Source organism: Onychostoma macrolepis, chromosome 17 (genome assembly GCF_012432095.1).
Source record: "Onychostoma macrolepis isolate SWU-2019 chromosome 17, ASM1243209v1, whole genome shotgun sequence".
Taxonomy (NCBI): Eukaryota; Metazoa; Chordata; class Actinopteri; order Cypriniformes; family Cyprinidae; genus Onychostoma; species Onychostoma macrolepis.
Genome location: NC_081171.1, coordinates 21,502,471 through 21,524,290, shown reverse-complemented (window position 1 = coordinate 21,524,290; position 21,820 = coordinate 21,502,471). Strand labels below are relative to the sequence as shown.

General features: G+C 35.5%; 1 protein-coding gene across 1 annotated transcript in view; it reads left to right on the top strand.

Annotated features, from left to right (window-relative positions):
- rps6ka5 (ribosomal protein S6 kinase, polypeptide 5) overlaps positions 1-21,820 on the top strand; it is a 47,733-nt gene that overhangs the window by 13,089 nt on the left and 12,824 nt on the right. The window contains exons 6-12 of the mRNA XM_058748990.1: positions 9,807-9,890; positions 10,077-10,180; positions 10,951-11,101; positions 11,240-11,401; positions 13,877-14,002; positions 17,503-17,636; positions 17,745-17,838. Of these exons, the coding sequence (XP_058604973.1) occupies positions 9,807-9,890; positions 10,077-10,180; positions 10,951-11,101; positions 11,240-11,401; positions 13,877-14,002; positions 17,503-17,636; positions 17,745-17,838 (855 nt within the window). The remainder of the gene's footprint in view (positions 1-9,806; positions 9,891-10,076; positions 10,181-10,950; positions 11,102-11,239; positions 11,402-13,876; positions 14,003-17,502; positions 17,637-17,744; positions 17,839-21,820) is intronic.

Here is a 21,820-nt window from a genome sequence, read left to right as displayed (position 1 = left end):
TGGTTTTACAGCTGCGAAGAAGACAATAATACAAAACTGGTTTACACCGCACATGTGTGGAAAAACATATTGGATCCGTAGTCTCCTGCACATAGTGGCTTGTGAATGTACAACAGCACGAATCAATGGGGCCAAGCCTTCTACCATCGATGCTTGGCAGTGCTTTCTTTTTGATATACGTGACTGTATAAAGGAGTGACTTTTGTGTTTTTCTTGCCTTTCCCTCTTTCCCTCCCTTTGATTGGACTTTGAGATATTGAGTATGTGTCTGTTGTTGTTTTTTTTTTTTTGTTGTTTTTTTTTTTTGGATGTTGTGTATAAAAAATAAATAAAAATGTTGATAACAAAAAAAAAAAAGAATTATGTCTCATACCTGGCGGAAGTGTGAAAGGTTCTGTTTCCTTAAACTAGTTTGTCATGCATCTTTATTTCAACACATTTACAGGTAAATCCTAGTATTTTAAATTTGTGATTAATCATGTTAAGTCCATGACTGTGATTAATGCGATTTAAATTTTTTAATCGATTGACAGCACTAATATAAACAGTATATATATTAGGGATGCACGATATTATCGGACTGATATCGGAATCGGCCGATAATGGCTTTAAATGTAAATATCGGCATAGGCCTGATATGAATAATTATGCCGATATGTCTTGCCGATAAGAGGAATACGTTATCTCAAATGTGCTCAGGGTGTGCTATTGATTAGATCACGTCAGCAGTGTCTCTCATTCTTGAAGCAAAGTTTTGTCTGAATGATGATTAGATTGACTGACTGTTTTGGATCACTGCATTTAATCTGTGAAAGCACCTACAGAATGACGGGTTCGGTGTGTGATAGGGTCAACAGTAATAGCACGTGCAGCGGCAGCAGCCTCCCCCTGGTCCTAACGCCCGCTCTGTAAGGAGTTTTAATTGATGTCATAAAATTATGAGTTTTGTTTTATGATGAGTTAAATGTTTTGATTTAATGGTCAGAAGCTTACATAAAAATAAATAAAAATAAAATCACAAACATGACACTTGTAAATTAAATAAATGTATATATACTGATTTATTCATTAATGTGTAATGTGTTTTATTTTTTAAACAAATCATGAGCTCTAAAAGATTTTCAGAATTTTTACAACTCTTGTTTTAGACCATCTACATATGTTAAATCTTAAAATAAAATGTTAGGGTTAACACTGCATCTTTCTGGGGGAAAAAATTCAGCGATTGATAGTTTATTTATATTTATTTTCAAAGCTTCAATGTACTGTTAAAAAACCTTCATTATTTTTTTATTTAATTTTAATAAATAAGTCTAATTAAAAAATAACCAAAATTAAAAATATTTTGCTTAGAATTTCTGCACAGGAGAGACTTGGTGTTTCCAAATAAAAGGAAATATATCGGTATCGGCCAAAATGAGTTGGAAAAATATCGGCATATTGGATATCAGCAAAAATCCAATAACGTGCATCCCTTATATATATATATATATATATATATATATATATATATATATATATATATATATATATATATATATATATATATATATATATATATATATATATATATATATATATATATATATATATACACACACACACACACATGTTTGTTTTTGTAAAAGTGGGGACATCCCATAGGCGTAATGGATTTTATAGTGTACTTACTGTATGTGCTATTGCCCTACACCAACCCTACACCTAAACCTACCCCTTACAGGAGACTGTGCATTTCAGCTTTCCCCAAAAAAACCTCACTCTGTATGATTTATAAGCGTTTTGAAAAGTGGGGACATGGGTCAATGTCCTGAAAAGTCACCTTCACCTTGTAATACCTATGTCATACCTTTGTTATTATACAAATCTATGTCCTGACTTTTCACAAAAACGCGCACACACACACACACACATACATACATACATACATACATATACACACGTGGTCAGAATTGTTGGTACCCTTGGTAAATATGAACAAAGATGGCTGTGAAAATAAATGTGCATTGTTAATCCTTTTGATCTTTTATGTTAAAAAATCACAAAAATCTAAGCTTTCAATTGGAGAATAAGAATTTAAATGGGGGTAAATATCATTATGAAATGTTTTTTTCTCAAATACATGTTGGACACAATTATTGGCACCCCTAGAAATTCTTATGAGTAAAATAAATATATGCCCATTCATATTCACAATTTTGAGCACACCAGCGTGATTATGAACATGAAATTATCCAACCATGGCTTCCTGTTTCACAGAAATATAAATAGGAGGGAAAACAAAACAAAGGCCAAATTCCAAATTAATCATCCATCACAATGAGAAAAAACAAAGAATATGTTTCTGATGTGCAGCAAAAGATAATTGAGCTTCACAAATTAGAAATTGGCTTTAAGAAAAGAGCTATAACAGTGAAAATTCCCATTTCCACCATCAAGGCAATAATTAAGAATTTCCAATCAACATAAAATGTTATGAATCTGCCTGGAAGAGGACGTGTGTCTATATCGTCCTAATGCACGGTGAGAAGGAGAGTTTGAGTGGCCAAAGACTCTCCAAGGACCACAGCTGGAGAATTGCAGAAAAAGGTTGAGTTTCGGGGTCAGAAAACCTTTAAAAAAAAATTCAAACAGCACCTACATCACCACATGTTGTTTGGGAGGCTTTCAAGAAAAAAAATCAAGAAAAGAAAATGCTTTCACCAAAAAACAAACTCCAGCATATTCAGTCATCAGACACGACTGGAACTTCAAATGGGACTGGCTTCTATGGTCAGATGAAACTAAAAAATGAGCTTTTTAGCAGCAAACACTCAAGATGGGTTTGGTGAACACAGGGATAAAAAGTACCCCATGTGTACAATGAAATATACTGCTGTATTATTTATGTTGTGGGCCTATATTTCTGCTGGAGGTCCTGGACATCTTGTTTAGACACACGGCATCACTGATTCTATCAAATACCAACAGATAAAAAATCAATAAGTGACTGACTCTGTTAGAAATCTTATAATGGCCCATGTTTGGATCTTCCAGCCGTACAATAATCCAAACACAAACCTTAAAAACAACACAAAAATGGGTCACTGAGCACAAAACCAAGCTTCTGCTATGGCCATTCCAGTCCTCTGACCTGAACCCTGTAGAAAATGAGTGGGTGAACTGAAGAGAAGAAGCACCAACATGGAGCTGGGAATCTAAAGGGTCTGGAGTGATTCTGGATGAAGGAATGGTCTCTGATCTCTTGTCAGGTGTTCTCTAACCTCATCAGGCATTACAGGAGAACATTTAGAGCTGTTAAACTGGCAAATGGAGGTTTCAAAAAGTATTGAATAAAAGTGTGCCGTTAATTGTGTCCAATGTGTATTAGAGAAAAGCATTTATTTCATAATGATATTTTCCCCCATTTTAAATTGTTATTCTCCAATGAAAGGTTAGATTTTTGTGTTTTTTTTTTTTTTTTTTTTTTTAATAATAGATCAAAAGGATTAACAATGCAGATTTATTTTCACAGCCGCCTTTGATCATATTTACCAAGGGTACCAACAATTCCGACCACGTGTGTATACAGTGCCGTGAAAAGGTTTTTGCCCCCTTCCTGTTTTTTTTTTTTTTTTTTGCATATTTGTCAAATTTAAAATATTCAGATCATCAAAAAATATATATATTATATTACACAAAGATAATACAAGTAAATACAAAATGCAGTTTTTAAATGATGATTTCATTTATTAAGAGAAAAAGCTGTCCATACCTACCTGGCCCTGCGTGAAAAATGTATTGCCCCATCCTGTTAAATCATGAAAGAACTGTGATTAACCACATTATTTTAGAAAGCTGAGTTAAATGTCACTAGCCAAACCCAGGCCTGATTACTGCCAGACCTGTTGAATCAAGATATCACTTAAATAGAACCTGTCTGACAAAGTGAAGCACGCTTAAAGAGCAACACATCATGCTGCGATCTTAAGAAATTCATAAACAGATGACAAACAAAATAGTTGACATGTATCAGTCTGGAAAGGGTTATACAGCCATTTCCAAGGCTTTGGGACTCCAGCGAACCACGGTCAGAGCCATTATCCACAAATGGAGAAAACTTGGAACAGTGGTGAACCTTCCCAGGAGTGGCTGGCCTACCAAAATTACTCCAAGAGCGCAATGACAAACTCATCCAGGAGGTCATAAAAGAACCCAGAACAACATCTAAAGAACTGCAGGCCTCACTTGCCTCAATTAAGTCAGTGTTCCTGATTCAACAATAAGAAAGAGACTGGGCAAAAACGGCACCCATGGGAGAGTTCCAAGGCAAAAGCCACTGCCACATTTGCCAAAAAATATCTTGATTATCCCCAAGATAGGTTATGCAGTTATGCTTGGTTATGCAGCAGGACAATGATCCCAAACACACCAGCAAGTCCACCTCTGAATGGCTCAAGAAAAACTAAATTAAGGTTTTGGAGTGGCCAAATCAAAGTCCGGGCTTAAATCCAATTAAGATGCTGTGGCATGACCTTAAACAGAAGAAGAGTGGGCCAAAATTCCTCCACAGCGATGTGAAAGACTCATTGCCAGTTATCGCAAACGCTTGATTGCAGTTGTTGCTGCAAAAGGGTGGCACAAGCAGTTATTAGATTTAGGGGGCAATTACTTTTTCATGTAGGGCCAGGCAGGTTTGGACAGCCTTTTTTGCTTAATAAATGAAATCATTATTTTAAAACTGCATTTTGTATTTACTCGGGCTATCTTTGTGTAATATTAAAATTTGTTTGATGATCTGAATCTTGTTGTTATTGCACAGAATGCAGGTTCATAAATGTGTGTGGAGAAAAATGTTTAGTTTTCAGTGTTTCAGCTGTAGTCTGTCCACATATCCACAGATTTTCAGTGTGGAAGTGAAAATGGGAGAAATAATGTGCAAATATAAACAGTGCACATTAATTCATGAGATAAGGCTGCATCCTAGCACAGTCTTCCTAGTTCATATAATTCTGGATCAGATTATTTTTAATTCTGGTTATTGAAAAGCGTGCTTAGGGCAAAACATCATGATCCAGATAAGTACCATGCGGTTTGCAAAAAGAGCTTGTTGGTCGCATCTGCAGCATCATATACACCACAAAACCATGCGCTCAGCCTGTGCAAACAAACATATGTGGGAGCCATCAGATAAGTTGTTGTTCAGCCAAGGACAAAAAGGCTGAATAAGCTTTACAACCACTTAAAGAAAATTACCAACCATTGTCCTGCATCATAAATGCTACATTTTAAGTGAATATTGCAGTACATTGCATACATATGATTTACACACAGCACAGATGGCTTTTAGTCTTAGCCTCAACAGCCTCTAAGTGCAGTAATTAATCATTCTAGAATGAAGAATCATGTTTCGATGCATAGGTTTACATTTCATTTTATTTTTAACTTTTAAAACACTGTGTTGCAATTGATGCACTACGAGTAAAAGGGGGTCAGTAAGATATTTTTGAAGGAAATTAATACTTTTATTTAGCAAGGATGCATTAAATTTATCAAAAGTGACAGTTCACCATTCTGACACAGTTAGGCTAAATATTATAAATTTTATTTTATTGTTTTTCAAAGAAGTTTCACACCAAGGCTGCATTTATTTGAACTAAAATACAGTAAAAACAGTAATTTTACAAAATATTACTACAATATAAAATAACTGTTTTTCTATTTGAATATAAGTAAATTTAAATTTATGATGAATTCAATTTAATCTATTCCTCTAATGGCACAGGTGATTTTTCAGCAGCCACGACTCCAGTCTTCAGTGTCACATGATCCTTCAGAAATAATGTTTAGCTCAAAAAACATTTCTTTTTTCAGGATTCTTTCAATAGAAAGTTAAATTGAACAGCATTTATTTGAAATGGAAATCTATCTTTTTGGAAATCTATTTTGTTTTATCAATTAAATTCTTCCTTGCTGAATAAAATCTCACTGACCTTAAATGTTTTAACTGTAGTGTATTTATAAATATATTAATAAATATATTAATATTTAGCTTCTCTTAAAAAAAACCCTCAAACCCCCAAAATAACCAAATAATAAAAACTTTTAAATAGCCAAATAATGAAAACTTTTGAAGAACTGTTAGATGATTATTAATATTTTAGTTTCTTTGAAAGTGATGACCCATTGAACACCTCATGGGTCTCTCGCAAGGGGTGTTTCTGCTCAGATAGTCGGCTCCGTGGGTTTGCCCAATAGAAATAGGTTTTGCCAGAACAAATATTTAGAGGGATCATTGTGTTAGGGTGACATTCCAGGTTAGGAACTACACTGTAAAAAAAAAAAAAACGTTGAGCAAACTTAAAAAGTTTAAAGAAACCAGCTTCAGCTGATTTTTGAGTTTTCTCAACTTGCTGTTTTCAGTTTATACAACAAAAGTTGAGAAAACTCCTAAAAATTTCCTAAAAAGTAAGTGGAGAAAACTCACAAATCTGCTGAAGCTGGTTGCCTTAAAATTTTAAGTTTGCTCAACTTTTTTTTCTTTTTTTTCTTTTTTTTTTTACAGTGCAGTAAAAAATCAAAAGTTGAGAGAACTTAAGCGTTTAAGACAACCAGCTTCAGCAGGTTTTTGAGTTTTCTCAATTTGTTGTTTTAAGTTTATACAACAAGAAGTTGAGAACTCAAAAATCTCTGACAAAAATCTGCTGAAGCTCGTTGCCTTAAAATTTTAAGTTTGCTCAACTTTTTCTTTTCTTTTTTTACAGTGTACTGGGAAGTTGAGGTGGGAGAAAAAAAAATCGATTCACCTAACTATCGCGATTCTTTTTAAAACGATTTAAAAATCGATTTGGTTTACCTCAGAATCGATTTTTATTTCAATATTTTATTTTTCCTAAGAGGTGGTGAGTAGAAGTTAGCGCTTTGTAATTCCAACAGAGAGCAAAATGTATAGGTGTGTTCGACTTGAAGCAGCACCGCGCAGACGATCAGCGTATGTCATCAAAGTACCGCGAGAGCGATTCGAAAGCATGCGGAGCCGTCATTATATATAGATCAGTGGGAGCCGTCTGCTCTCTGTAGCTCTCGTGGTGGTTTGAAGTCATGCACCGATCGGTCTGCGTGCGCAGTGCCGCTGCATTAGATGACGTCATATACGTTTAAAGCCGGCGCGAGAAAGCAAAACAATGACGGAGGCAGAGGATCAAACCTCCTCCAGAATTCTTTCTGCAGCTTCACGTTTTAATCCCAACTGCCGGGAAAACATGACTAAAACGTTATGCAAAGTAACATGGCAGTTTATTTTATTTCAGAAAGTATTTTTTCTGCTCATTTTGTTGAACATTTGACTATTATATTCATGTGCAAGTTCAGGGTTTTGGTACTTTAAAGTTTCATGGATCCAGGATCTTTAAATATACACTGTGTATGCTCCTGAAATAAAAGTTTAGAAAGATGTGATGCATTGTTTTTGTTAATATGACTCATCATATACAGTCTATTTCAAGGGTATAGTTAACTATTTTCCATTGTCTAATCTTTAACAAGCAATCAAAAATCACAATAAATTGTAATATTGAATTGCAATAATTACTGCTAAGATGTGTGTTTGTTTTTTTTATTGTGATAGTCTGTATATTAAGTGTATCATTCAACTTTTTCCCATGGTCTAGAGTTAAAAACAAAAAACAAAAATCGCAACACATATCGAATCGCAATACTTGTAGAATCAAAATTCTTTAAAAAATCGCAATACATATGGTATCGGCACCCAAGTATCGTGATAGTATCGAATCGGGAGGTAGGTGTATCGTCCCATCCCTACTGGGAGGGTTTAAAGATATTTGATTAGACCAGCCAACAAGTGTTTAATATTTCACAGCTGTTGTTGTCATGATATTTGTAATATCTCAATACTGAGTATTCCTTATTAAAAACGACCAGACTTCCACTTTTCGAGATTTTTGTTATGGGTGTTTGAGACAAATGTTGAAAGATCTGTATTAAGAGAGTTCTTGTTGCATTGTTGTCTAGGGTTTTGACATTCGTCCTTGAGAAGTGCATCTATAACAAATGATTGTTTATTCCCGGGGACCACCCAATATCCAGCACATGTCCTGCCCTGTCAGTGATGGTCTGTTTGTTTCAATAGTTCATACTGAACCTCCCTCCGTCCCATGAGGCAATTACAGCGCAAGGCTGTTTACTCAATGCTGTAATCGCTTATCATGCATGTTTTGTTGTTCTTTGTTCTAAAAGATTATATTAACTTTTTGTTTTTCTCAGTTTGACCTTTGTTGTACTAGCTAACAACCCATTTCAGCCAGAATTCTTTTTTTACAAGTGTGGTTTGAAAACACGCCTGTGACTATTAAGACTTTACAGCGAACATATAAACCAGCGCACATAAAACGAGTAAATTCATCCGACAGAAATGTGCTGATTATGAGATGCATAAAAATAAAAGCAATTAATAAATGTACGCAGGAACTTTAATTATAAAAGCCATGTGCTTGTAACTGTATTCAAACATGTGGCAAGAATGTTAATTGCACATAGGATATTAAAGAAGATTGTTCCAGATGTTTTCATGTATTTCATTCCGTAAATATGCCGCATAATTCAGAAAGCAGTTTTGCCCAATTTAGAAAGCACAGATGGCGTTTAGTCTTAGCCTCAACAGCATCTAAGTGCAGTAATTAATCATTCTAGAATGAATAATCATGTTTTTCGATGCATAGGTTTACATTTCATTTTAATTTTTAACTTTTAAAACACTTTGTTGCAATTGATACACTACGAGTGAAAAGGGGGTCAGTAAGATTTCGTTTTTGAAGGGAATTAATACTTGTATTTAGCAAGAATACGTGATAATAAAAAGTGACAGTCAAGACAATTATAATGTTACAGAAGATTTCGGTTTCAAATAAATGCTGTTTTTTTTAACTTTCTATGCATCAAAGAATCATTGATAATAAGAAACATTGATTATAAGAAGAAATTTTCTCGAGCAGCAAATCAGCGTATGAGAATGATTTCTGGGGGAATATGTGACACTAAAGGCTGGAGTAATAACTGCTGGAAATTCAGCTTTGCCTTCACAGGAATATGATACCTTTTTAGAATATATGAAAACAGAAAACAGTTATAAATTGTAATACTTTTTCAAAATATTACATTTTTTACTATATTGTTGATCAAATAAATGCAGCCTTGATGAGTATACAACTTCTTTCAAAAACATGCATTATAAAAATCTTACCAACACGAAACCTTTGAACAGTAGTGTATATATGTGAATATTTTTGACCATTACTGCAATGCCAGCTCATTATGTTTCTGGTCTCTGGCCTACGAGTTTGAATGTTTTTTGTCTGACCAATTGTAATCTTTCTTTCTTTCTTTCTCTTTCTTTCTTTTCTTTCTCTCTTTTTAATACCAATGTATTTTTTATTGATAATAAAGTAGTAAAAAAAGAAATTCTCAAAGCTGATTGGTCCATTGTTAGTGAACATTCTGTGTCGATGCTTCCACTGTCAGTAGTGTAAGACATGTAGCATATGGTAGATTAATGAGATTTTTGTGTTGAGTAAACATGCTGATGTATTGAATCGTGACTTGTATTTGATATGCAGCGAATCATGAGGTAATTGCTGATACCCAGCCCTAAACCAAACATTCACATGTCTGTGTTTCCAAAAGAAACGAATTTCTGAATGCTACAAAGACAATTGTGAAAACTGAAACTGTAGAAGAAACTTTAGGAAATTTGGAAGCAAGGGAGATACAGGTTTTTGCAAACAGTAAAATAATTCCTTTTGGTCTTGTAGGTAGAGAGGGCTTATTCCATCTGTGGCACTATTGAGTACATGGCTCCTGAGATTGTAGCAGGAGGAGAGTCAGGACATGACAAGGTAAAGTGAATCGCTTATCCGCCCGTTCACCACATTAAGTGCTATTTAATTACGCATGTAATTTTCTTAAATTATACACAGCAGCTTAAAGTTTGACTTTGAAAAGTGATTCATTCATTTTTGCACTAATCAGCATACATTTGAATGTGCTTTTGGGAATATAACCCTTGTGTTTTGCTCCTGCAGGCGGTGGACTGGTGGAGTATGGGAGTTCTGATGTATGAGCTGTTGACCGGAGGCTCTCCTTTCACTGTCGATGGCGATGAGAACTCTCATTCTGACATTGCCGAGTAAGACCAGCACACACACACACACACAGAGCTGTATTCTCTATGGGAGTAAGGAATTTAATGATTCTGATTCCTCTTAGCAACTCTGGTTCCATTAATGATTCTTTAAAAGGATAGTTCACCCAAAAATTAAAATACTTTACTTGCCCTCATGTTGTTCCAAACCCGTATGACCTACTTTCTTCTGTGTAAACAACAGAAAATACTTTTGAAGAATTGACTTTTGTTGAATGGAAAGGAAGTCATTGGGTACCAATTCTGTTTGTTATGAACACACATTGTCATATGATCAGTCAACTACACTATTAGAGTATCATGAGCCTTACATACAGATAACAAGGATATGTTTTTTGGGGGTTAATTTTGAATCTGACGAAATTTGGTGGCTCATGAGAGTAATTTGTTCAGGATTCAGACTTGAACAGACCTGAAAACTCAAAAATGAATTTTATTTTTGATTTCTTCTTTTGAATTCTTGTTTTGAATAATAACTAGTTCTCGGTTTCCAACCCTAATTCTCTGCACGCCTTTATGTGGTTAAACACCAGTTCTCTTTTTATTATCTAGAAGTCTGCCTAGTTTTGAAATCATGAGTTGACTGTTTGATTGCATCAGCATGCTGACAAAATATCATTGAATTATCTTCTTAAAACTGCACTCTTTTTTTTTTTTAATCCTTCTTGGTTTTATTATAATTCCAATACAAATCTGAAGGAAGGGTACAGTTGTTGTTTTTAATTTTTTCTTTATTCTCTCTCTTTGCCCAATAGAAGAATTATGAAAAAGGATCCTCCATTCCCTAAAGACATGGGGCCTCTAGCCAAAGACATTATCCAACGATTGCTAATAAAAGACCCAAAGAAGAGGCTGGGCTCCGGGCCCTCAGGGGCCCAGAATGTGAAAAGCCATCCATTTTACCAGGCAAGACGAAAATGAATAATTGACTTTTTTTCCACAAAAAAATAATTTTAGTAGAGAAGAATAATTATTTCCCTAGTCATTTTATTGGCTTGTTAAAGTTAATTCACCATCTAAAATGTTTGACTATGGTTGATTCAGAAAATGAACTGGGAGGATCTAGCTGCTAAGAAGGTTCCGGCTCCATTTAAGCCTGTAATTCGTGATGAGCTGGATGTTAGCAACTTTGCTGAGGAGTTTACAGAGATGGACCCAACATACTCCCCAGCGGCACTTCCAAACAACTGTGACCGCATCTTCCAGGTAGTATAATTAATAACTCATTTTATTGTATTATAATATTTGTTTATTGGCAGATATTTTTGGTTATTTGCAAGTCAGACGGCCTAACATGTTGTGTGAAAGTGAGGAATTTAAAGGGATAGTTCATCCAAAGATCATCCAAGATATAGATGACTTTTTTTCTTGGGTAGAACAGTAAAGAAGATTTTTAGCTTAAACCATGGTGCTTGGTGATTCATAAAATGCATGTCAACGGCTGCCCGTCTTTGAGAATAAAAAAGCATGTCATGCAGCACAAAATTAATTCCCATGGCTCCTGACGATATATTTTATGTATGTACTTTATATATATATATATATATTATATATTGAGATCTTATGAAGCGAAACTATCGGTCTGTGCAAGAAAACTGAACATTATTTACAACATTATTACCTTTAATCTATAGCATCAGGCAGACGGGGAAGTACTATTTTTTTCCACTAACTGGTTCAATTCACTAGTTCGTTTACGTGATCATGCAATGGCATAACGTATACGCAATTATATTATGTACGGAATAATTGACGACGGCCGTTGAATTATTAGAAAAATAATGTTACGGTTACCACACCTCAAGACATCGATCAGATGACATTATGCCATGGTCTGTCTGATTACTCGATTCTGATTGGCTGGCAGGTGTTGATTAAATTAGTTTAACTGTACAGGTAGTTCCAGGTCAGTTTAATCACGTTCTATATTAATGCGCTTCCTATAAACATTGGTAACCATAGTAACATACAGTTACAGTTGAATAGTAATACAGACAAAAATAACCGTCATTTTTATCGTTCCGGTCAAATATTGCAGCGCAAATATTATTAACATCTTTAATATGTGAATGCTGGCAAATGACCATGACATAAACGGGATAATCAACGGCTATCTGTGCATTAAACGATTTGAATGCACTTTGCGGAGTGCATTCAAATCGTTTAATGCACAACTAGCCGTTGATTATCCCTTACATATTATATTATTATATTGTTATTAGTTATGTTATTATGATGGAAAAGCTGAATTTTTACAGCAGCAATTACTCCAGTTTTTAGATGATCCTTCAGAAATCATTGTCATGTGCTGATTGCAAGAAACATTTCTTATTATTTTCAATGTTGAAAACAGTTGTGCTACTTAATATTTTTCTGGAAACTATGATGCAATTAATGCATACTTGCTGCATGCAAGAATTAGCTTCTTTCAACAAAATCTTACTGACCTCAAATTTTTAATGGTAGTGTATTTTACGCAAATGTACTCAAAATTAACTCAAAAAAAGTTCAGCTTTTGAAGCAGAATTGTCCCAAAACTACCAAATATCATCTGATTTCTTTTCCAGGCCAATATATCAGTTTTTCTCTAATGTCATCCAATGTGTGATGTACCTAAAACAATATTGATTCACACTGAGCATTTATTTATGACACTGAAAATGAATTTATGCACGTGAGTGGACATTTGATGTTGCTTTAGAATATAATTGTCCAGTTAACCCTCCATTATTAGTAAGCAGGAAGTGCCAAAGTGGATATGGGCAAGTCAGCCTTTATAATGATCACTTATGCAACATGAGCCCGGCTGTCTATGTTGGTATTCAGATGAATTAGAGAGCTGTTCGGAGACGTAATTATGGTGATATGGAGATGGATTCAAGCATCAGATGTGAATGACTATTTTTGATGCTGCTTGATCCATAACGTTGCCTATAGCATGATGCCAGCTGAAATGGGAGGCTGCGAAAGAGATGGTGTCTATGATTGCCTTCTGAATCCTTCAGTCTGGCGGATCAATGCCGCCATTAAACGGCTCTGTCATGGAATAAAAGGTCGGCGTCTGCGAGAACAACCATGTCTGGCTCAATTACTCCTTCAACCTTTGATTACCAACTTCATCTTGGCTTTTCTAAGCGTTCGCCTTTCATGTGCGCTGGAATTTTGATCCTTCGTAATTCTGGAGCGGTACAATTGCAGCGACGTCTGCAATGATAACTTACGAAGCGCTCCACAGCACACACACACATGCATAGCCGCATATAAACCCAGCCACCCCCTCAAACTCCTCACAAACTGAAATTAAGCTGCATTAGAGGACTGTGATAATTTGAAAAGCAGGGCAATCAAATACCTTGGCTTAGCAATTAAAAGCATTTCAACCATTCATCTCCTCATCCTTCCGTCCAGCCATCCTCTCATCCAGCCAGCCACTCCTCCGCCCATGTAGCACACAGCTGCAGTCTGGCCGTGTAAGTGGGACATGGGCTGTCGGAGGCTTTATTTAGATGGGTGCACATGATGCAGTTGTCGCAAACAATGTGACTGGAGTCCCACAGCATGAAGGATTTGCAGAAATGTAAAAGGCCTTGATGTTTGAGTTCTGTCAGTGACCCTGAAACTTCCTTAGCATTAGTTCCCTCTTCTGTTAGTGAGTGTGTTTATAGATGTTTGTATCTGCAGGGCTATTCCTTCATGGCTCCCTCCATCCTGTTTAAGAGGAACGCGGTGATGGACGACCCAGCTCAGCTGTGCGGAGTGTCAGAGAGGCCGGGCTCCACCGCTGTTGCCCGTAGCTCTATGATGAAGGTCAGTCTGCATATTGCTCCTTTGTAAAAACATTACAACATTTAAAGCTGAAATGTCATTTTTTCAGTGTTAAAATACTGTCTCCCATCCCAGTTTAATGTTAGGTGCAACTATAAGCAAGCCATTCGTATGTTGATTTGACCTAAAAGTGTAAACATTTCTCCAACGCGACCTATGGAAAAAGGGTGAAATCTTCAGGAAACCTGTTTGAAACAGTCATTATTTTTGCAAAAAAAAGCAAGAAAGAAATGCCAGTGCTTATTAGGCAGCAAATTAGTTTTCGATAGTGATAGACCATTAAACTACTATTAATATTTTTAAACAATATTTACTTTTTTTTTTTTTTACTAAAATGGTTATCAGTTCTTGAAATATCGGTTTTATGCCATCTTAAGTTTAAAGTTCTTTGCACACTGAGTCCAAAAATTATCGTCCAAAATTTTCACACGTTAAAAAAAATTGGACCAGGTTCGATTTTCTGTATTTTCACATCTGTAGCAAGCATTTTGATAGGAAAGGATGACGAATACGAAAAAAAAAAAAAAGAAAAAAAAAAATGCATATAGAAATTTTGTGCAAGGACCTTAAGTCTTAAGAAAATAGCATCTACTGTAATACTGCCGTTACACCACTGTGTACAGCATAGTTCACAGGTACAGTAACTTAATATTTCAATTGCTTGCATAAATAATTACACTTTCTTTTATTATATAATACAGGAACAAATTATTATTGGTTATAGATTTATATTTATGTGTTTGGCAGACACTTTTTACCAAAGCTGGTGCCATGCTCTACTGGTTGAGCTACAGGAATGGATATTGAATGCATATTGTGCATATTGATTATCACACATACAGTCATGGCCAAAAGTATTGGCAACCTTGGTAAATATGATCAAAGAAGGCTGTGAAGATTAATTTGCATTGTTGATCCTTTTAATCTTTTATTTAAAAAATTCACAAAAATCTAACCTTTCATTTTGGAGACTTAAGAATTTTAAATGGGGGTATAATCATTATGAAATAAATGTTTTTCTCTAATACACATTGGCCACAATTAACGGTACCCTTTTATTCAATACTTTTTGAAACCTCCACTTGCAAGTTTAACAGCTCTAAATTTTCTCCTGTAATGCCTGATTGAGGTTAGAGAACACCTGACAAGAGATCAGAGACCATTCCTTCATCCAGAATTACTCCAGACCCTTTAGATTCCCAGCTCCATTTTGGTGCTTCTTTTCTTCAGTTCACCACTCATTTTCTATAGGGTTCAGGTCAGAGGACTGGAATGGCCATAGCAGAAGCTTGGTTTTGTGCTCAGTGACCCATTTTTGTGTTGATTTTGAGGTTTGTTTTTGGATTATTGTACGGTTGTAAGATCCAAACATGGCCCATTATAAGATTTCTAACAGAGTCAGTCACTTTTTGATTTTTTATCTATTGGTATTTTATAGAATCAGTGATGCCGTGTGTCTAAACAAGATGTCCAGGACCTCCAGCAGAAATATAGGCCCACAACATCAAAAATACAGCAGTATATTTCATTGTACATACAGGGTACTTTTTATCCCTGTGTTCACCAAACCCATCTTGAGTGTTTGCTGCTAAAAAGCTCATTTTTTAGTTTCATCTGACCATAGAAGCCAGTCCCATTTGAAGTTCCAGTCGTGTCTGATGACTGAATATGCTGGAGTTTGTTTTTGGATGAGCGAGGAGAATTTTTCTCGAAACCCTCCCAAACAACATGTGGTGATGTAGGGGCTGTTTGACTTTTTTTTATTTTATTTTTTTTAAGGTTTTCTGACCCCGAGACAAAACCATTTTCTGCAATTCTCCAGCTGTGGTTCTTGGAGAGTCTTTAGCCACTCAAACTCTCCTTCTCACTGTGCATTAGGACGATATAGACACACGTCCTCTTCCAAGCAGTTTCGTAACATTTTATGTTGTTTGGAACTTCTTAATTATTGCCCTGATGGTGGAAATGGGAATTTTCACTGCTCTAGCTCTTTTCTTAAAGCCACTTCACTAATTTGTGAAGCTCAGTTATCTTTTGCTGCACATCAGAACTATATTCTTTGGTTTAACTCATTGTGATTGATGAATAAGGGAATTTGGCCTTTTTTCCCCCCTCCTATTTATGTTTCTGTGAAACAGGAAGCCATGGCTGGATAATTTCATGTTCATAATCACCCCGGTGTGCTCAAAATTGTAAATATGAATGGGAATATACTTCAGAGATATTTTACTTATAAGAATTTCTAGGATTACCAATAATTGTGTTCAACGTGTTTTTGAGAAAAACATTAATTTCATAATTAAAGATTTTCCCCCATTTTCAGTTGTTTTAGTTCAATGAATGGATAGATTTTTGTGATTTTATTTATTTTTTTAATAAAAGATCAAAAGGATTAATAATGCAGGTTTATTTTCAGAGCCTTCTTTGATCATATTTACCAAGGGTGCCAGTACTTTTAGCCATGACTGTATACCATTATATCAATTATACAATTATACCATAATATCAGTATTTTGGTTGATTTCTAGTTTTTGGTAAATTAAATGATGGAAGAGAAGATAAATAGAGGGTGAAATAGAGAAATAGTAATGTGCAGTAGAGAAGAATAAATTGACATGAGAACAAAAGTCCTCCTACAATTCACTATGTAAAATATTACAATGAGAGCTTCACTGTTGAGTGGCCAACATTTTGAGGGTCTTTCACAAATTTCTTGTTTAAAAACGGCTAGATGGAGTGCAGTGGTATTTAGCAGAAGTGGTGCATAAATGCGCATAAACCTCTCATAAAATGATGCTGATGCCCACTCTCAGTACACTGAAGGTGTCTATCCTGCTCCTAGATCCATCTGATCAGTCTGTTGTTTTAAAATTGAACTTCTGCACTGCTTGTCGAAGTTGGACTATTTTTAATTTGAAAATGTCTTTAGAAACATTGTGTTCATAGGTGTGATACACTAAAAAACCAACGACATCCATCTCTTTTTATGTATTTTATGCCCTTCTCCAGAAGTGTCAGAAACTATCAAGAGCAGCTGGATTTTCTTTGCTTTTCTAAAATAAAGGACTTTTGATGTACTCTGCAGTCATACTGCAACATTTACAACCAAAGCTCCCTTCACAGTCCATCCAAACCATTTTTTTAAAATAAATCGGCAAAAACCGATCATTCAGAAATAATCAAACCATAAGAACAATATCATATGACCTTTGCAGCAGTTTCAGATTAATTATGAACTTGATTCTGATAAATGTCAGTTTGAAATTGAAGAAAATATAGAGTCTAGTCATTCAAAACAGGGCTCATTTACATATAAAAATGTTAAAGGTATGGAAACAAACTCGTTTAATTCTACTCGTTTAATTTTAACTAAGTATCAGGTCATGTGAAAGTATATTACAATAGGTTTGGTGCAAGAAACCTTGATTAATATTGCAAGTGGATTTTACCTGACCTCTAATCTTCTTACTAACTGACTATAGGACTCTCCGTTCTACATGAACTATGAGATGGACCTGAGGGAGAACGCTCTGGGAGAGGGAAGCTTCTCCATCTGCAGACAGTGCACTCACAAAAAGACTGGACAGAAATACGCTGTAAAGATCGTCAGTAAAAGGTTCCAGCTATGCAGCCTGCTAACAGAGTCTTTTGGATGCATTTAAAGTTCAGTTAAATTATATACGCTACTAGTCATGGAAGTAATTTGTAGTTTACTGTTCTGCAGAATGGAGGCACAGACACAGAAAGAGATCGCTGCTCTCAAACTGTGTGATGGACACCCCAACATAGTCAAGCTACATGAGATCTACCACGACCAGGTAAGACAGTGTTTGAGACTGAAACCTAGAGCTCATGTGCACATCAAAGCCTCATTCTCTCAATGAACTGGGCTAGCCTGAATAAGTTTGAACTCTCTTTGTCCTCACACCTGCCCCAGATTTAATTCCCTCCTGTTCATAAACTGTCCCCTTCCTTTTCTTTGTACTTCGTCTCAATTACAGTCCAGTCTTTATCAGATGCAGCACCAAAGAAGGTTAAAACTAACTGGAGAAATAACACCATGGTTGGTTTTCATTACAACAACATCAAATTGGTCCCTTTTAGTTCTTCAATAAATCCTAGAGAAAAACATAGATTTACATTTCCTGCAGGGCAGTAAAAAAAATAAAGTGCATCTGCTTTGCCAAAGAAAGTCAATGGGAGACTAAAAACAGACTAAAAAACCTTGATTACGACGACAGCTTGTACAGTAAAATATTTAACATTTAATATGCATTTAAAAGATTTTTTTAAAAAGATTTTTTTTTTTTATGTTCTTGAAAAAGGAACGCCATGTTCAACAAAGCTGCATTTATGTGATCAAAAATGCAATAAAAGTGTAGAATTGTGAGAAATCATTATGTACAATGTTTTCTATTTTAAAATGTAATAAATTCCTTTAATGGCATAGCTGAATTTTCAGCAGAATAGAAGAATAGAAGGTTCAAAAGAACAGCATTTATTTAAAATGGAAATATTTTGGTGCATTTAAATTTTCATTCTGGTGCGCCCTTGCTTAATAAAAGTGTTAATTAATTTCTTGAAAAAAAACTTACTGAACCTAAACTGTTGAACAAAGATACAAAAAAAACCAAATATATATATACACATACATGCATACATACATACAGTCATGGCCAAAAATATCGGCACCCTTGGTAAATATGATCAAAGAAGGCTGTGAAAATTAAACTGCATTGTTAATCCTTTTGATCTTTTATTTTAAAAAAATAAATCATTGGATAATAAGAATTTAAAATGGGGGGAAATATCATTATGAAATGTTTTTCTCAAATACACATTGGACACAATTATTGGCACCCCTAGAAATTCTGATGAGTAAAATATGTCTGAAGTATATTCCCATTCATAGTCACAATTTTGAGCACTCCAGGGTGATTATGAACATGAAATTATCCAGCCATGGCTTCCTGTTTCACAGAAATATAAATAGGAGGGAAAACAAAGCCCTTCATCCCTTAATCATCCATCACGAAGAAAACCAAAGAATATAGTTCTTTGAATATAGAATATAGCAGTGAAAATTCCCATTTCCACCATCAGGGCAATAATTAAGAATTTCCAATCAACATAAAATGTTACGAAACGACTGGAACTTCAAATGGGACTGGCTTCTATGGTCAGATGAAACTAAAAAATTAGCTTTTTAGCAGCAAACACTCAAGATGGGTTTGGTGAACACAGGGATAAAAAGTACCCCATGTGTACAATGAAATATACTGCTGTATTTTTTATGTTGTGGGCCTATATTTCTGCTGGAGGTCCTGGACATCTTGTTTAGACACACGGCATCACTGATTCTATAAAATACCAATAGATAAAAAATCAATAAGTGACTGACTCTGTTAGAAATCTTATAATGGCCCATGTTTGGATCTTCCAGCTGTACAATAATCCAAACACAACACAAACCTCAAAAACAACACAAAAATGGGTCACTGAGCACAAAACCAAGCTTCTGCTATGGCCATTCCAGTCCTCTGACCTGAACCCTACAGAAAATGAGTGAGGAGAAGCACCAACATGGAGCTGGGAATCTAAAGGGTCTGGAGTGATTCTGGATGAAGGAATGGTCTCTGATCTCTTGTCAGGTGTTCTCTAACCTCATCAGACATTATAGGAGAAAATTTAGAGCTGTTAAACTGGCAAATGGAGGTTTCAAAAAGTATTGAATAAAAGTGTGCTGTTAATTGTGTCCAATGTGTAATAGAGAAAAACATTTATTTCATAATGATATTTCCCTCCATTTTAAATTCTTATTATCCAATGAAACGTTAGATTTTTGTGAATTTTTTAAATAAAAGATCAAAAGGTTTAACAATGCAGATAAATGTTCACAGCCTCCTTTGATCATATTTACCAAGGGTACCGATATTTTTGACCATGACTTTGTGTATATATATGTATGTATGTTATTTGTATTATTTTGTGTGTGTATGCGCCAGACATTCTGATCTGTCGTCCTGTTATTCATTAGTATGATAAGCTTGAGTCAGTTGGGCACCTCTTCAGATCTGTAAAATGTGTGTGTGCTTGCCCACTTGCCAATTGGAGGTTATCAACCCCCACCCTCTGTACCCAGTGCCGTGCCCCAGATGAAAAGCAAAGCCGCCCTGCCCGGTCAGGGTCTTTTGTTCCTCTATGCCAGAAATAATGAGAGATATTAGCTTGCTCTTTTTCATTTGCCTCTCTTTCTTCTTTCGTGCACACACACACACTTGCACACACATACACTCTTTTCTATTTAATCCCACCCACGTACAGCACGCAAACACTTGTTCTGCCGTTCACTTATTCACACTCATTCAGCGTATAATGAGACTGAAGCCCATTTATTAAATCATCTTGAATCTGAACCTTTGCCAAGTGATTTTTCCAGCTCCTTCTGAGTTCAAAGGCAGCATTCCCTCTGACTTTCTTTCTGTCATTAAATGTACATCTCCACCAGAATAGAAGGCTTTGCACTTCATAATAGATTATCTATCTGTGTAATTGCGATCATATACTGTTTATATAATGTATTTCTTTGTGGTCCCTAATTTTATATATAGTCTTATGCCCGGTGCTGGTCCTAGAGTTCTGGGGTCCAAAAGCAAAGCTTTGTCAGGGGTTCCCTGTCAGTGCGTCCAAAATGTCCTTCAACAATTTAATATGTACTTTCAGAGCAGTTTGAGTTAAAACAGTCAGTAGTACAATTAAAAAAAAGAATTATAAACAAAAGATACAAAATAAACAATTTAGCCTACTAAAAATAATAGCCTACAACAGCAGGATTATTAGGCTGCTGTCACTTTAAGACTGAATGAAGACTGAGATTTAATATACTGATAAGCATTCAGTTACTTTCTCAACTGTTCACTTATAGTAAGACAAACCTGACTGCATTTAAAGTCCATGTAAAGCAATATTAAATGAGTTTGTCTCACCACAGAAGAATATATCAACCACCCAGCCAAATTTGAATTATAAAAAAAAAAATTGACAAGTCAATAAAACTAGGTATCAAAATCTTGAAAAAATAAGAATTATTCTCTGCTCTCAAATGCTGGGGGCGTGTCTGCTAGTGGCGCTGAAACCACGCCCACTCGCGAGAAAGCTACTATCTCTCAACTGTCTTCCATTAGCAGCTTAATTTAAACAAGGAGACTGAGCTGGTTTGTAAATTATCGCAACCAGGTATTATGCATTTACATGAAGAAGGTATAGCTAGCTAGCTAGCAAACTGTAGGCTGTAGTAACTAACGGTAATGACAGTAACTCGCAATTGTGTGGGCGAACCACTGCACTGTAGTTATTAGGTGTGTTCGACTTGAAGCAGCGCTGCGCAGACTGATCTGATGGGGGAGTTGTCTGTGTTGCATAACATGTTTGTGAATTTAGGGGCGGAGCTATCAAGATAGCGGTGAGATCTTTTTGGGTAGGGGCATTTGTTTTGGTGAGTTCAAATATCAACAGCATTTCTCCGAAATTACTTATTGCACCTTTTAGCGCACACCTGAAGCCTTAAATAGCTTATACTTGTCCGTGTTTCACTGTTTCCCTTTTGCAGCTCAATACTCATTCTATTCATGTGTAGTATTGAGCACATACAGCAGGAGACTGTATATTACAACAGTCCTGTTACAAGACTCGAGAAATGGGTCGTGTAAAACTGTGGAAAAGTGGGAATGTAGAGGGTGGGAAGAGGGGAGAAAACAACCAATAAAGCACAGACCTACAACACACTATTAATATTAAAAT